This window comes from Orcinus orca, chromosome 12, assembly GCF_937001465.1.
Source record: "Orcinus orca chromosome 12, mOrcOrc1.1, whole genome shotgun sequence".
Lineage (NCBI taxonomy): Eukaryota > Metazoa > Chordata > Mammalia > Artiodactyla > Delphinidae > Orcinus > Orcinus orca.
Window position 1 is genome coordinate 69,418,967 of NC_064570.1, and position 17,667 is coordinate 69,436,633.

The 17,667-nt window shown below is 48.1% G+C and overlaps 1 protein-coding gene and 1 long non-coding RNA gene across 2 annotated transcripts in view; one reads left to right on the forward strand and one right to left on the reverse strand.

Moving 5' to 3' along the window:
• Positions 1 to 645: 645 nt before the first annotated feature.
• NT5E (5'-nucleotidase ecto) overlaps positions 646 to 17,667 on the reverse strand; it is a 44,867-nt gene continuing 27,845 nt past the window's right edge. The window contains exons 4-9 of the mRNA XM_004270065.3: positions 10,913 to 11,110; positions 9,837 to 9,991; positions 8,087 to 8,192; positions 7,131 to 7,280; positions 5,603 to 5,803; positions 646 to 2,633 (exon numbers count right to left, since the gene is read on the reverse strand). Of these exons, the coding sequence (XP_004270113.1) occupies positions 2,470 to 2,633; positions 5,603 to 5,803; positions 7,131 to 7,280; positions 8,087 to 8,192; positions 9,837 to 9,991; positions 10,913 to 11,110 (974 nt within the window). The 3' untranslated portion in view covers positions 646 to 2,469. The remainder of the gene's footprint in view (positions 2,634 to 5,602; positions 5,804 to 7,130; positions 7,281 to 8,086; positions 8,193 to 9,836; positions 9,992 to 10,912; positions 11,111 to 17,667) is intronic.
• Positions 2,630 to 10,860, forward strand: LOC125960610 (uncharacterized). Its single transcript, XR_007470421.1, has 2 exons — positions 2,630 to 4,533; positions 9,546 to 10,860. It is a non-coding gene; the product is annotated as an uncharacterized LOC125960610 (long non-coding RNA).

A 17,667-nucleotide genomic window follows, 5' to 3' on the forward strand; every position in this document is an offset into this window, starting at 1 on the left:
AACCGTGCCAAATTGATCGTAGACTTTTAGCCTCCAGACGGTGAGATGATGAATTTCTGTTGTTTAAGCCACCCAGTTTGTGGTACTTCGTTACAGCAGGCCCAGGAAACTAAATCAGAGACCGTTACTAATTTAGGCAAGCCTAGTCATGTATCCACAGGGCTACATACTCTCTGAGGGCACTTAACTCTGCTGAAAACTGCTGAGGGCAGCTCTGCCACCAACTGCACTTAATGTGTCTGATCACGGTGTACCAGCTGGTCTTCTCTATCATCGGCATTAATTGAGGAAAATTCTTGACGTACAACCAGTTCAGATAAGTTAATTAAAATCCCTAACACTGTATGACTTGAACATTTTTATTTTTAGGAAACCACTATTGGTCTTAAATTCTGTACGTAAAAACCGTAAAATTTAGTAGTCTTACTTAAAATATCCTTTATTTACTGTTCTTTCCTACCTAAAAACTGCATGTATTTTTCTTGTTTTGGGGGTAAGAAGGGGGATAGGGAGTGTTAGTAGATGGCAGGGGCTGATAATCAAGGGAAGTGATACCAGTGATGAACTGGCAAAGAGTTTTCCATCAGTCATATTGTCTTGGGTTATAGGTGTTTGCTTGAGAGAAGTAACTACCAGAGACAAGGAGTATATCTTCAATTTTATTGTTTGGAACCTACAATTGCAAAGTGTTTTCAGGTCATTTCTTAAACCACTGAATAATACATGTACACATATTTAGAAAACTTACAAAATGTTTTTTAAAAATTTGTGCTCCAATAGGATTTACCCTATTTTACAGGCCAAGCATAAGGAAATATACCCCAAATGCAATCTTATTGACATTTTCCTCTTACAGTCTATGGACATTTGGTTATTTAGGGCCAGTCTGTATATGCATAGAACCTAGGGCATTATTTTACTGCAACATTTACAAAGAGGTTGTGAAATTTAAAAGTATGTTTTGTATCAAGAATACCTAATAATTGTAAACATCAAGAAACATTCTCACTCTTCCATCCTTTAGCTGCTGTTCACTGACTCTGTGTAGGGTGAGGGCTCCCACTTCTTACTGAATCATTTCTACGGTAACGAGCAGGCTCACGTGGTCCCCCCACCCCCTTAAGCAAGTATTTGCTCTTTGTGCATAAATCATTCATTTCGTCGGTCTGGGTATTTCCTGAGCACCCGCTTAGAGGGGCACTCTCTCAGGCAGGAGTTCTCATATCTGTGCCCGAGAATGACTGAGAGTGACTGTTCAGATTTGGAGGCAGAGCTGACTTTAGATTTAGGTATACCACTTTAAAAAAAATCAACCTTGGCTCCGCTCTGGATTTCCCATAACTGGGGGAGGGGGCGGAGTGTGTGTGTGTGAGACTAGAATCAGTGCTGGCATCTTGCTGGGGAGAGACAGGTGCAGGTTTAGAGCTACACCTTCTCTAAGAAGGTTCTCTTCTCATGACACCTTCCCATTAGGAAGAAGGAAGAAAGAAGCAGAGGGAGAACTGATAGAATCTCATAAAATTATTAGTAGCTAACGCCATGTGTCAGGCACTCTGCTGCTACTCCTTAGCAAATACGTATTTAACAAGTGTAAATGGCCTTTAGCTCTGACTCTTCTATAATGTTAAGTTGGTCCTGGGCATCCTGGTCTTTCCTTCCCTTTCTCCCTGCCCCTTGACTGCGTTCTGCAGCTCCTGGCCTTTCCCATTATCTGCTGCACCTCTTGTCCCAGCTCCTCAAAGGCACACGGTGGTGCAGGAGAGAACGCCACCCTGTGTTTAGTCCGTTAAACTCCCTATAACAACACGCGCTGAAAAGGAAAAAACAGAGACCAGAAATAAAGCAGACTTGTTCTACATGAGTCTGGGGCTACGGATAGTTAAAAAGAGAGGAGACCATTAAGTATCTTCCTGAACAGTTAACTGGATATAATTGAAGGAGTGCGGGACTGAGGTCAGAAGGCCCAGGTGCAGGTCTGGGATCTGTCACTTTTAGCTATATGGCCTTAAACATGTCAATTCTTTCTGAGCTTTAGTTCCCTCATCTGTCAAATGGGAAAAACAATACCTGTCTTGGGCATCAAATAAGATAGTGTGCTTAAAACTCCCTTGTAAATGATAAAGTTCTATGTAAACATAAGTTGTTTGGTGGATTAGAATGGATATAAAGGAGAAAAATGATGTGTATGTTTTAAAATTGTTTATAAAGTTTTATTAAAATTTGCATATGTAAACTAAAGATGGTTGGCCTTCTCCTCATGGGGCCCCTTTTCATTTCTTTTCTTGTGTGTTCGTTAAGTTGCTGATCCTGAGTGATGATGTCAGTGTCTTCATTTACAACCCTCTAAGCTCAGCTTCTAGGAGACTGCAAGGATGGTCCGCACCATCACAAAGCCAGTTCCTAAAAGGTAGACTTGAATCTCACTTGAGAAAAAAATACAGTTCCATTAATGGCAAGGAGAATTTTTGGCTATTGGTATAAAACTATGATCACTGCCAAAACTGAAAGAAGTATTAGAGAAAAACTTCCATGGCAATGACTTCCTGCAGAAAACTGGATCCGACCTTCAACTGCTGGATAAATTACTCTCATTTTTGAGATGTATGCGGAAACCACGTTGATATCTTGGTCACCTAGAAAAATACATACATTATTTTAACTACAGAAAAAATAATTATCAATTAACAGTAAGAAGGGGAAAGCCAATGTACTTCTCGAAAGTCCTTTGTAATTAGATATAAGAGGGAAGATATTCCTTTCATAAGCAGGGATAAAGTGTCACAGAAGACAAGAACAATGGCGATCACAAGTGCAAAGAATCTGATTGCTTTTTCATGTTCCAGATGTGAAATGTGCCCATTGTCCAATATTGGATAATTGGGGGGAATAAATTGTCTAAGCTCTGAGATGACTCAATATAGAGGCTCTTGTCATCAATGCCTCTGAACCACTCCGGACTGAGGGCATTAGGGAACTGGGTCAATATCAGTTAGCTGAGACATAAAAGTGGCTTGTTTTTTTTGGCTTGCCTGCTCAGGAATCATTTTCACGTAACTGATGCTGAGGCAATGGAGTCTTCACTTGCAAAAGAGAGGAGAACCGACAAATACTAATCGCCTGTAACTACAACAAACCCCTAGGGACCTGACAGACTTTTATTTAAAAAATGCCACACTACAGGGCTTCCCTGGTGGTGCAGTGGTTGAGAGTCTGCCTGCCGATGCAAGGGACATGGGTTCGTGCCCCGGTCTGGGAGGATCCCACGTGCCGCGGAGCGGCTGGGCCCGTGAGCCATGGCCGCTGAGCCTGCACCTCTGGAGCCTGTGCTCTGCAACGGGAGAGGCCACAGCAGTGAGAGGCCCGCGTACCGCCAAAAAAAATGCCACACTACAAATCATATATCTGATAGGGCGGTTAATATCAAAAGTATATAAAGAATGTATACAACTCAAATACAGGTGACCAACAAGCACATGGAAAGATGCTCAACATCACTAATCATCAGGGAAATGCAGATAAAACCACAAAGAGACATCACGTCACGCCTGTTACAACGACTGTTATCAAAATGACAAGAAATAAGTGTTGGTGAGGATGTGGGGAAAAGCAACTCTAGTGCATCATGTGCAGAAATGTAAATTTGTGCAGCCACTATAGAAAATAGTAGGAGGCTCCTCAAGACATTAAAAATAGAACTACCATATGATCCAGCAATTCCCCTCCTGGGTATTTATCTAAATAAAATGAAAATAGTAATTTGAAAAGATATATGCCCCCCCCCACCATGATCATTGCAGCATTATTTACAATAGCCAAGATAAGGAAATGAGTGTCCATCAGTGGAAGAATGGATAAAGAAGATGTGATATATATATATATATATATATACACACACACACACACACACAATGGAATACTCTTCAGCCATAAAAAAAATGGCCTCTTGCCATTTGCAACAACAGGGATGGACCTTGGGGACATTATGCTAAGTGAAATAATTCAGAGAAAGGAATACCATATGATCTCATGTGGAATTCAACAATAAAAGCAAGCTCAGATACAGAGAACGGACTGGTGGTTGCCAGAGGTGGGGGGAGTCGGGTGGGTGAGGATGTACAATGGGTGAAAGGGGTCAAAAGTTATTACAGACTTCCAGTTATAAAAAAAATAAGCCCTGGGGATGTAATGTACAGCACAGTGAATATAGTTACTAATACTGTATTGCATATTTGAAAGATGCTACGAGGGTAGGTCTTAAATATCCTTATTACAAGAAAAAAAAATTTTTTTGTGTGATTATGTGAGGTGACAGATGTTAACTAGACTTATTGTGGTGAGCATTTCGCAATGTATACAAATGTTGAATCATTATGTTGTACACCTGAAACTAATATGTTATATGTCAATTATACCTCAATTAAAAACAATATATTACTATCAATATAATACTTAAAAAAGAACTCTTCTCTCTGCAGTGGTTCTCACGCCTGGGTGTACATCAGAATCACTGGAAGAGACTTTTGCCCCACCCAGGTAAATCAGAATCTCTTAAAAGTTGGGACCAGTGCATTGGTATTTAATTTAAAATGCTCCCCAAGTGATTCTAATGAAGAGCCAGGGTTGAGAAGCCTTAGGGCTAAGGCTTCCTCAGCCTTCTTCTGTGTAAGGTCCTTCTGTCCAGCACCTGTCAGTCTGGCCTTGGTGATGCACAGTCATCAACTTCTTTGTTTCATGCAGGGCTCGAGAGGACACCTTTTAAGCCTGCCTTTCCATTTCCTATCATGGGATGGGTGGAAGTGCCTGGCGCCTTTCCTCCCAGGAAGGGCTGTCTCCTTTGCCCTGGATCTGTCCTTCACCCTCCTTGGGATACACAGCGAAAATGGCAGTCCCCTATGATGAGGCTGAAGAGGAACCTGGCTGAGCTCCTTGCTGGAGATAGATGCAGGGAAGCTGTGCACGTGTCTTGTAAACACACTAGTTTCTGCCCTGGAGAACAGGAAGGGGTAGTGTACTGGCAGTGGACTCTATGCATAGGAGGTGGTTCTCAGTTGGATTTTAAAAAATGAGCAGGTGGTATCATGACCCTCACTGCTGCTGGAAATATCACCTGGGGTCAAGTGTGGTGGTTCCTATAATTTGCTCCAACCCACTGTGCAGAACGGGGCAGGGGACATATCCCATCCACGCCTACCTGACCTGTTTACACTAAAAGCTTCTTCAAGAAAGCTTAGATGATTTAATATAGTTTCCCACATCCAGCCTAAAGTTCTAGAAGTCTGGTTTTTCTATAAGTGCCACACTGATTGATATTTCACAATTTAAATAGCTGGTTATATGTACTTAAAAGAGTTTCAAAACACATGTAAAAATATTTTTCCCTGGGCTTGGGTGGATGGGTACGTGTGCTGGGGAGAGGCAGGGCAATATTCCCTCAGGCCGTGCTGCTGTTTCCCAACAAACAAAGCAGGAAGTGGTCAGCAATGTGGGGACGCATCTGGATTTCTGGCTTTGCCCTCCGAGCATTATGCGTAGCTCCCCTCTTGGGACCAGTTCTGTTCTCGGGTACCTCTGGGCTAGGGAGGGGTGAGACACTTGTGCTTACCAGAGTCATGTTTTAACACTTCGTCTTTTATCATCCGGAATCCATCCCCACCCTTGGCAAGGAAGTTCGGGAGGATCACCTTGTACACCTCATCCATTCTGAGAGGCTCGTAACTGGGCACGCGACACTGGGTGCAAAGGACCTCTAATTTGACCACTCTTTCCCCGGGGTTTCGGGAAAGATCGTACACCACGTGAATTCCTAGAAAAGAAATGAGCCTGTATGTTTTCACTGGATCCAAAGGGAAATTTCTGTTTTCTAGGAAAGGGCCAAATCTGGAATTGGGGCACTGGGCTTAGTTTTCATTTAGTTTGAGCTTGAGTGAAATTTCAGCAAGAGAGCTGAGGTGACATTGCAGCTACCCTATCTGGTTAGGTTTGTCCTTGAGTCCTTCTGGGAGGTCTGAGAACCCCCGGGAGGAAAACTGGCTCTGGCCCAGAGTGGGCGAGAGGTGACTCTGCAGGGAGAAAACAGACCTTTTTAAAATCCTGAGTTAATTGGTCCAGCAACTTGGTTCAGCGGCTCTGGAAAATGAGGAACAGATGACAGGCACAGAACCTTGCACCATCTTGATGACTAAGAGACGTTAATAATTTGGGCTTGGGTGACTTTCACAAAACATACGACTACCCAGCACTGTGCTGGGGCACCAGAGCCCCGGTGTTCCCTCCACTCTGTCCTGGAAAATGCAGAATATCTGGGCTACCCCACAGGCAGCAGCCTGGACCCCACCACACTCTGCAGCCCCTCGATCCCAGCAGCGGAGTGCCCTGCAGAGGGAAGACTTCACAAAACAATCACAGCCCTCAGGTGCGGCCCACTATCTACAGGCCGGAAACTCAGGCCAGAATGTGGAGTCAGAATCAAACAAGATTATTCATATTAATTTAAAGTTGAATTCATTGGACTGTGGACTTAATTATTGACGAAAGCATTTCAGAAGTCCATGACAATTTGGGAAGCATTTGTTTTCCTTCCGTTTTCACTGCAATCCATGAGATAAGCAGGCCCATTTTCTCACCGTGCTCCTAGAGGCTGAGGGCTTGCCCCAGGTTCCGCTGGAACCAGAGCCAAGTTCCTGTGTCTTGTCTAGACTGCCCCGCCCAGAAATCATCCTTGTTAATACTTATTGGACACTGCATTCCTTTGAACTTCTGTATGGTTCCAGGCACTCACAGAAAAAACAGACCAAAAAAAATCCTTTTCTGTTTTTTTACGAAGAATATTGAATGTTGAAGCAACTAAGATTTTAATAGAAACTAGACCTCAAGGCAGCTGACCTGCTTAGAGTTTGGGGGGCCAGCTCCTGCCGAGACCATCCGATGTCCAAATCAGACTTGGCAAATGGTGCTCATTTTCGGGGCCTTGGGGCTTTGACCCCGACCTACTCCAGTGGTCTGGCCATTCAAAGACTATGCGTTGGTGTTGGGTGTGTGAAAACCCAAACAGGCCTGACCAAGAGGTTCTGGTAAGGGGGGAGCTAAGCCAACCAGCAGGAAAGCCCACCCCACCTTGCAAGGTGACTTACCGCCCACCTGCAGGAACTCCCCTGTGGACTGGCCGTAGCGGTACACGCTGTGCTCGAAGGCCTTCTTCAGGGTGGAGCCTTTTAATTGGACCAGGTCAAAGGTGCCTCCAAAGGGCAACACAGCAGCCAGGTTCTCCCAGGTAATTGTGCCTGTGGGTAGTCACAGATGAGGCGAGGAGGAAAACAGCTGGAGAACTAGCACACCCCATGGCCGGTGTCCTTTAGGACTGGCGGAGCAGGTGAAGGAGACACGGGGCACAGGGAGGCTCTGAGGACAGCACAGCTGCGTCTAAGTGTTCCTGACACTTAGGGGGAGGATGGAATCAAGGGGCCTCTGGCCGTGCCCTCCACCACTGAGGCTGACACTTTTTGACACCGTTATTTATAAGGGAAGACTACAACAGTGTCTTGAATATCTGTCTGGTTGGTTTGTTTTACCATGTGCTATAATCCTGGATACCTGTAAATGCACTAGAGGAACTTACCCAGCTCTTTTTTCCCCAGCACCTAAGATGGGCAATTTTTTTTTTTTTTTTTGGCCTTGCCGCATGGCATGTGGGCTCTTAGTTCCTCGACCAGGGATGGAACCCGTGCCCCCTGCAGGGGAAGCGCAAAATCCTAACCACTGGACCGCCAGGGACATCCCAAGATGGGCAATTTTGTCCTCCTCTTTCCAGATATCCAGGTGGAGGCCATCACTATTTTGCATACATCAGCCACCATTTGCGTTTTGCTGTGTGAATCAGAAGTTGAGCTAAACCTTGGTGCCAGTAAGGCTGGCTGCTCCCTCTGTGAGCAAATGCATCCAAGAACACACAAGCCTGTGTGCACCCTTCAGGTGGGGCACTGACTCGAATGGCCGAAGGGCCTGGCACGGTGGGGGGGGTCTTGGGGGACTGGTCAGACAGCACGCTGAGCTGAGGCCGGGAGCCGGGAGCCGGGAGCCGGGAGCATACCGTTGTTCCGCTCGTCAATGGGTGACCGGATGCTGCCTCCGTTTAAAATGCACATGGACACGTGGTTCCAGGACATCTCATCCGGGTGTCTCAGGTTGTTGTTAATCTGCAACAGCAGCATGAATTTACACTCGTTATTCTGGGTCCTCCTCCTTAGGGTCAGTGCCCGGAACTTGGTTAGCTGCACCGAGCAAATAAAGCTGCTGTTGCCCTGCTCCTGTGTGTGCCCAGAGCTTTCTCAAGTGTAATTCATCAGAACTAGTCTCATGCCCTGAGAAGCAAACCTCAGACACTGTGACCAGTCCCAGGTCAGACTCTTGAGTAGCCAGTAGCTCTGAGCCCCTCTCCTAAGACCCCTGCAACCCGCCAGGCCAGGGGCCCTTAGCAAAGCCAGCACTTGAAGTAGGAGAAAGGGGCTTCTGTGCAGACTGACCCACAGGGCTGCTCCCCCCGGGGCTCCTCCAGGGCAGGACCCACATTTGCTCCTAAGGGTGGAGCCCAGAAGCCTTTCAACTCCAGACCTCAGGCCACAAAGGACCCTGGCATCCATGTCTAGGTCCCCAGCCAGTTCCCAAGTTGGCAATTTTGGATACAAGAGAGAGACGGGGGAGCCCCTGAAACTGGGGAGAGTCAGTTTCATTCTTCCTTTTCTTTTACAAAACATATGTTTAGTTACAAGAAATAAAACGAATTACATTCTCATTTGAAAACATATGATGGTGGAAGAGGTGAGGGAGACACAGGGCCACAGGGCGGCTGAGGGCAGCACAGCTGCAGTGTTCCTGATGCTTAGCGGGAGAAGGGGCTCATTCTCTCTTTGTTAGGTAAGCCCTGCTAGAGCCTGGGGTGTTTCCTTCCAGACCTGCCTCTGCACATTCACAGCTCTGGCTTCTCGTTAGCTGCTTGTCTCGCACTGACCGTGCGATGCTGAGCTTCCAGCACTTGTCCCACCTTGGAAAGCGTGAGTGTCGTCATTTACTTGGCAGACACTTATTGAGTGTGGCTGCATCCCAGGTACCGGGCACCCAGCACCGAGCTGAGCCCAGACAAAGGAACGGCCTCCTGGGTGCCCCTGGGCGTGGTGAGTCTCAGCTGGAGACCTCGGCTGGGCACGGCGGCCCTCCCGGGGGGGCTGCCCACAGACAGGTAGACAGAGGGGTGTTTTTGGTGTGGGAACTTGCTCTGGGACTTATTATTCTTGTGATAACGGCCTTGCTTGTGAAGGTGGTTCACACAAGGCCGAGTTCTCTGGGGTCAAGAGGACAGATCAGTGAAACACACTCTGGCCTAGATAGGCCCAGGCAGATGCATTTAATTCTATGTCTACTTCTTGGGAGGAGCAGAGTTTGTGGATTCAGGTCATCTTACCGAAGGAAAGCAACATCCAATATTCAGACACCTAAGATGAGCACCTTGAAATAAAGGCTTCTGTCCTTTTTTTTTTGGCGGCACTGCGCAGCATGCAGAACTCACCTGAACAGGGATCGAACCTGCACCCCCTGCAGCGGAAGCATGGAATCTTAACCACTGGACCGCCAGGGAAGTCCAAGGCTGCCGTTCTTGTAGAGCAATAAAGGGATGGCCCACTGGTCTGGTTCGGGCACCTTCCCAAGGTACTCAGTGTGATTACACGCCAAGCTTTTGTCTGGGGACTAATTTCTAAAAGTCCTCAATTCTGTAACTGTCAGGTTGTCCGTCCTTGCATCCTCCCCCCCTAGGCACGGGCCCTGCTCTCCTGTGGACCACTCACCACAGCATCACAAATCAGGTTGCCCATGTTGCATTCTCGAAAGCGGCATGACTGAGTGGTACCATCCAGATAGACAATTGTTTTCCCCAGTTCCTGGGTCGAGTAATTATCTAATTTTATCCTCCATTTGTTAATGTCTGCTTTTATGCTTGGATCTAGAAGAAAACAGACAAATCAGCCTGCAGTTAAAGCCTAAATGTTGGAGAAAGGCTCAAACGTCATTCAGCTCACCTGGCGTGAGTACACAGTTCTTTACCGTATTTGTGTACATTTTGATTTTGACTGGGAAATTTCCTTAGGAACCTCTATTCCGTTTCCTGGGAGTAAGACCCAGCTTGGATCTTAAAGACGTGCCAAGTAAATCAGCATCAACTCGTCACATCTGAATGAGTGTCTGCTGGCTCAACGGGGAGGGCATTAGTGGTGGGGAGACAATGAGAGGCCCAAGGGCAGGTATAAAGGGTTGAGACGTCCGGCTACAGGGTCCCGGCCCCTCCCTCTGGCTGTCAGGAGCTCTGGCTCTCCAGGGCCCCTGGTCACCCGTCCTTCCCTGTCTGATCACGGTAAGCAGGAAAGGGCAGGCGAGAGAGAAGCACAGGAGGATGTTCATGTACACTGTATGAAATGCATGACATGAAATGTCTTTTCGTTTTGATTCCCAGATCAAAAAGTAAGAAAGACACACACGCATTTGATGACCTGAAGCCCATGGAGACTGGGCCGCTTGCCCAGGTACACTGCTCCCTTTGCCCCAACAATCAGCTCTCCTCTGGACATGGGCCGAGAGTGGCTCTCCTGTGCCAGGGTGAAGCTGGAAGAGACACGAGAGGCAGCGACACAGTGTCTGATGCTGAGAGGGCTTGGAGAAGCACATGGGACTTTTGCAATTCGTGTGTGTTTTAAATCTCCTTATCCACGAAGAGGGTAGAGTAAACTCAAGGGAGAAAGAAGCTCGGGTCTTCAAAAACATTGTCCTGAAACATTAACCAAAAAATAAAAAGGAAAAAAAAAAAGAAAAAAAAAATCCAGCCACCAAATCTTTGTATTGGTGGATCACTGCCCTGAATTTCACGTACCTTCCAGAATGCTGCTGTTGAGAAGGATGGGATTTCCATGTGAAGTGACGACGTTTCCTTTTTCATCAAACTCGACCTTCAGATAGCCTAGGTATTTACCAAAAGCATAGGCCTGGACCACGGGAACCTGCCGTCCGTCATCGGACGTGACTATGAATGGGTACTGCCCCGCCGGCACCTCTTTGGAAGGTGGAGTGCCTGCAATGAAAGATCCAAAGTTAATCAAGTGGGCCCTTGTTCACGGACGGCCGGGAGCCTGCAGGCTGCCGGCGAGGTGACTGCGAATTCTGAACTGACGATTTGCCAGCTGCTGCTCTACACAGCTGGTCTTTCAGAGCCCAGCTCGGGCATCTGCCCCTGTTTCCGAATGCCCTTTTGGCACGTGAATCTTTCCATTCTCAACTCAGCAGCGGTTGCTAAGCTCTTGCTAAGTCCTGGGCACCGTGCCCGGTGCTACATGGCATACAAAGATGCGACACTGCTAAGACAGTCCCGCCTCCATCCTGACCCTGGCTCCAGTCTCACCAGCTGGGGGAAGCAGCCAAGCCACTTCACCTCACCGTGCTTCAGTTTCCCCATCTGTAAAATGGGCATAATAACGGGTTATTGCTGCCATCCCGGGCTTGGCAGTGCCAATTTCAAAGCCCTCGGGCGGCGGACTCTTGTGTCTCCTGAGTCCTCCCTGGTGGCGGAGTCCTTCTGTGTGTGGGGAACATGTTGGAGTCCCCGGTTTGGTGCTCCGGTGCTGTCGGGCCTCTGTGATGTGCAGAGGGGTGCTCCGGGCGAGAGTGGGGCAGGGGGACGGCGGGTGCACAGGCAGGCTGTGAACAGTGCCGACTCCTGAGGTCCAGTATCTCACAGTGACCTCTAGAAAGGGTCCGTTGTTCACTGGGCCCAGAAAACCCCATACAATCATGCAAATCAAGCGGTTCAAACCTTCGTGTTCACTTTAAGGACACTCATGAAACTGCCCAGGCCAAGAGCCACCAAGTATCTGAAGGATGTCACTTTACAGAAGCAATGTGTGCCATTCCATCATTCCAACGGTGGAGTTGGTAGGTGCGCCCAGGCCACAGTGGGGCCGGACGCAGGGTCGGTGGCCTCCAAAAGGTGCTGAATTGTTACTGCACACGCTCAAAGATGCAGAGTAATGCTGAGCTTAAGGGCTTAGATGTAGATTCTCTGGTCATGGAGCATGTTCAAGTGAACAGAGCCCCCAAGATGCAATGCAGGATTTACAGAGCTTGTGGTCGGATCAACACAAGCTCTCCCTGCCACATTGAGATGATCCTTCATGAAAAAGAACAGACTGTTACTAACCCAGAAGAGGAGGTTGCACAGAACAAAAAGATACCCCAGAAAAAACTGAAGAAACAAAAACTTATTACCCGGGAATAAATGTTGCAAAAAAAAAAAAAAAAGCAAATAAAAGTAAAAGGAAAAAAAAGGCAAAATAACAATTCCTATTTCACAGGAATCTTGAGAGGATTAAACATTTAAACTCTCTTGCTGGGACTTCCCTCGTGGTCCAGTGGCTAAGACTCCGTGCTCCCAATGCAGAGGGCCCGGGTTTGATCCCTGGTCAAGGAACTAGATCCCACGTGCCACAACTAAGTGTTCGCATGTCACAACTGAAGATCCTGTATGCCGCAACTAAGACCCGGCATAGCCAAATTAAAACAAAACAAAACTCTCTTGCCGACTGCCTGGCGCATAATACTCAATAAATGTGTATTTCTTTCCCCCATGAGGGAATGGCAACCTCTAGAAACCCTAGACACACACTCCAGAGGTTAGACTCTTTAGTGGAAGATCAGCAGAAATGACAAGAAATTAACACAACATTGTAATCAACTATATTCAATAAAAAGTAGAAATGACAAAAGGCCATCCTTAGGTTTTTTTTTTTTTCATCCTTAGGTTTTGTTGCTGAGTTCTGTGTCCCCTCGGGTGCCTTGAGGAAGAGCCGCATTCACCGGGGTGGCCGACTGGCACACAGACCTCCCGCCCCAGCCAGACCACAGACCTGCCAGGTTCTGCTGAGTTCTGTCTCAAAGGGGAGCCCTGGGGAGAGCCCGGGAGCCACTTATCTCAAAGGGGAGCCAGAGGCTGAGTCCAGTCCCAGCACGGTCTCCCGGACACACGCCGTGTGAGGGTGGGAGCCCGGCACTCGGAGCATGAGCCCTGGGCTCTGATCACCTGGCACGTTTCAGTTCTGCAACTGCACCCCTCCTATGGGTGCCCTGTACTTCCCATCTCACCTCCGGCGAGAGCGGGATCTCATCTGTGCTGTTCTGAGACAGAGACTATAGAACAGATACCCTTGACCCGCTACTATTTGTATCACCTCCCTCTGCACACCCACTACCAGCGCTTCCTATTAGATGTTCACCGAGAGCCCGGAGAACTTCAGTTTGTGTTGGTTCCTCATTGGACCAGTTATGAGAGTCAGCCAGGAGCCAGCCCCGGGCTAGATCTCATTTAATCCTCCAGGAATCCCACGAGGCAGCTCCTATTACTATCCCCACACTGTAGACCAGAAGAACAGTTGTCACAGGCATGCGTCCATGGTCACGCAGCTGGTATGTGAAGGAGGGCGGGTTGAAAAGCAGGGCTGTGAGACACCGGAGCTTATGTTCTCTCCACTGCCCAACACAGCCTGCTACGTGCTGTTCTCAGAGAGCCTGCAAGAGCTGGTTTCCAAAGGGCACTCACCAAAGCAGGTGCAAGCCCAGTGGCTGCACCTTTGTGCCCCAAGCTGTGTCTGGGCTTCCCTTTTCACTGACGACATTAGGCTGTACACCTGGGTTTATGAAAAACCCAATCCTGCCTTGCGCCTGAGCCAAAAGCAGCCCCTTTAGCTCAGTAACCACAGAGCAGAAGTGCTGCAAATACCAACATTTCACCAGCAGGAAATATTCATAGCTGTGGCCAATCTTAATTTCCCATTGTCTTGCTTCCTCTGGATAAAGAAGAAAGCCTTGGAATTTTATTTCTACAAAAGCACGGACTTGAGATCCAGTGCAGGCCGTGTCCCATCTCCATTTGCACAGGCTTACGGGTGGCCGGCAGATGGTGGCGGTGACTGCCATAGATGGTCTGATGCATTGAAGAGTAGCATTCCGTTTTGTGGTGGTCCTTGGACAGACTTGGAGCCTGGCCTTTACTTCAGGGGACGGGGATGTGGCAGTCCCCTCACCTCAGCTGGGCACGGTTAGGGAAGGTGGCTCCTCCTCTGAGCCCAGAGAAGCCTGGCAACGTGCAGTTCCCATTATATCCACAAGGTGGCGCACAACACCTCGTCCAGGCCCTACATCTGTTTCAGAAAGGGGTCTGGCAGATTCCTGGAAACCCAAGAGAAGGGCAAGCCTGACTTCTTTAGCCTTTATTTTTTCTGCCTTCCATAAATATATCTGAGTTTAAACAGAACGTAAAAATTCGGAATCGAACTATGGGGTCAGATGCCTAATCAGATCAGCTTGCTCTTTACAAATGGGAGCCACCAACCCCAGCTCCTGTAGCACAGGGGACTTTCTCCGGCGCTGAGTGGCCTCGATGTGCCGTTTGTTAGGACAAAACATGTGTCATCTTCATCTCGGATGGACTTAATCGGAGACAAGGAGGACGTTTCCCACGTGGCTGAGACAATAACCCGTCTAGTTTGGCTCCAGTCTGCGTTCCCCACAGCTGGGCCCTCTCTGCTTCCTGTGCACTTGGCAACCCCAGAAAACCACTGGCAGGGAAAGCAATCCAGGGCTTCAGAGTTCCCACAGCACTCTACTCAGCCACAGAGGCTCACGCCCCAGATCGTCTCTCCACACACAGAGCCACATATCTGTCTTTAGAAACGCAGCTTGTCCTCTTGGCAGGGGGAAAACTGTTTACCAGAACTCTATTCCAGCCTTTTGGCAAATCAGTCCTCTTGGAAGCAAGCCTTGGAGGAGCCAGGAGCTGTGGGCTGACATTTAGAGCCGGTAACAGGGTATTCCCTAGAACAGCGAGGGTGTCTGAGGGAACGGAACAGCAGCCCCTCAGGAATGCGGGCGTTCCCAGCGCAGGCCCAGGCAAGCGCCTGCCCCGCTGATACGGAGCAGGGCCCTGTGGGACTCCTGGGCACAGACTCCTTGCTCGGCACCTGGCAAACAAACGCTGTACTTTCCTTCACTACAACCTGGTGTCAGTGGACTGGCTTTTCTGCATGGCGGGTGAGCAGACCCACGTTCGCTTGGATAGCAACACTACAATTTTTGACGTGAGCATCATAGCCTATCAGACCCACGCGATGTGGCCCAGCTTCATCTAGACCCTCCACCCTGCACTTGAGCAATCTTAGTTTCTCCCATTCCTAGACCACACCCGCCTCCATAGTCATGAATATAGAGTAAGACCTGGAACCAGAGGCCCACAGGCAAATTATTTACATCTTTTTGTTTCAGTTTATTCATCTGTAAAAGGAGAAAATAACAATACCTGCCTTAGAGGTTGTTTCGAGAATGAAAGAAGTTAAGCAGCACATGAAGCCTGACTCAGGTAAACGCCCAATAAAGGTTAGAGATAATTATTTACCAAGTTACCATCATCTCTAATGATTCCCCAGACGCGGTCAGGCACTCCTATACCTGCTCTCCCAGCATCGTGGACTTCTTCCTTCACAGCGTGCTTTGTAATAACATATGATCGATTTCTCTGCATACTTAAAAAAAAATCTGATGGGCATCAGGATCCCTTTCAAGCCAGTAAGTTCCCTGCGGGCAGAGGCTGCTGTGTCTCTGGGGCTGGCCCAGCACATAGTAGGTAGTCAATAAATGTTGAAGGACTGATTTTAAGGGGTTTAGCCAACAGATTTCCAGAGATCAGACAAGATTTACATGCCCTTCCTGTGGAGGAATCCATATGTCAAGGGGAGTCATGCCCCATCCCCCAACTCCCCTCCATCCAATTTCCTCAACTGATGAGCTGGGTGGGGCTCATGAAGCCGAACACCTGCTTGTCGAGAGAATGGGTTTTGGCGCCAGCTCCCTTTTAATCTTGTTTCACAACCTCGGGAGAGACTTTTAACTCCTGCGACCTAAATTTATTTCCTGTATTTGTAAAACAAGAGATTTGATCGTGTTTGACACCAAAAGTGGTTTAATTTTTTTTTTTTAAGTTATGAGCATCTTTCACATGCAGGAAGTCTTGTGGCGTTGCAAGCCATGAAGTAGGCTGGCCAAGATGCCCTTTCCCACCCCCCCGGGCAGTCAGGCCAGCTGCTGTCAAAAGGTGTTCCGCAGCCAGAGGGGTGAGTCACTGTCTCCTCAGCCATCTCTGTACCCGACCCTGATACACAGGCTGTCATGTCTCCTCCAGGGAACTCAAGGGGCCACTGACATTCTCCATATTGGGACTGTGTCCCTCTGTTTTGTACATGCTTCGATAGACTGCCCACATTCTGGCTCTTGGACATTCAGTGATGACCGGAAGGTCTAACAGTGATGATGTATCTTCAAGTGGTACCCAGAGTGGGCACAAACTCTCATGAAGTCCAATCCGGGGTGTCTGCCTGTACCCGGTCCTGACTGGCTGGGGTAAATAAGAGACCCCGGCAGGGTGGGAATGGGTTCACACACATTCACTCACTCAACAAACACCTCCAAGCTCCAACAAGTGCCCAGTGTGTGGGACTCCACTGTCCCGTGGAGCCAGGCCTGAGGGCTTTGCTTCATCTCTGTGAGGCCTGGAGAGGCCACTCACTGGGGAAAGAGCAGGGGATGCAGTGATACCCCCGCTGTCCACCACCCTCTTCTCTTCACGGAGGATCTAAGCCAGGGTGACTATCCTTCCAGACACCAGACTTCCCATTCGCTTTTTACATTATAGAACAGGGTTTTATATAAAAATTAAAAACAAAGTCATAATAATGCAGCCATCCCCTGGTTCCATCACTATGGCCTGTTAAAATGCAAGGTCCAAAGGGATGGGCTGGAGAGAGAGAGACTGATTTTCATGTTAACATACTTTGTAGTTCCATTTGAAATTAAAAAGGAGGTCCACAGGGCCATGAATTGATGTAAATAAACCTGACATTTTTTTTTACGGAAAATCAGCATTTAGCTGGACAGGGCATTCCAGGGTGGTTCTGTACCCTGGGAAACGCTAGGTGTTTGTATTCAGTGAGGGTCTGAACTGCTGATTTCCACAGAGCATTAGCTTCGGCCACAGTGGCGGGCAGTGGAGCACACGACGCACAATTCAAACAGGCTCATCTCAGAACCTGGAGGACTTCCGGTGGGGAAGCCCGAAGCTCTGCTTCCGCAACATTACAGACGATTTGGAAATTTCCTTACACGTGGGACGTCAAAACTGACAACCGTATGAGTTTCTAGGTTTGGGGGAAATTAATAAACTGAGGACAAGAGATCTGAGTGAGGCACAGCCAGGCTGCTTGGGACAAAGCACCGCACTCCCGGTTTCTTATCTTTTAAAGGTAAGAAGATACATTTGGTCATTTGTGTATTTAGCTCAGATTCTCAAATTGAGTATATGCCTCTCCTTTTAAAAAAATTTAACACACATATTTATAAGAGTTCAAGTTGTGAAAGTAACCAGGTCAGGCCCAAGATGGAGCCGCTCATGCTAAGATTCCCATCAGCAAACCAGAACTCCACTGCGCTTCTGCGTGGCTCTCCCAGAACAGGTAGGCCCGGCACTCCCAGCCCCGCAGGCTCCAAGACCTCCCTGCGCTCCACAGAAGGGAAGTTAACCGTCAGCAACGC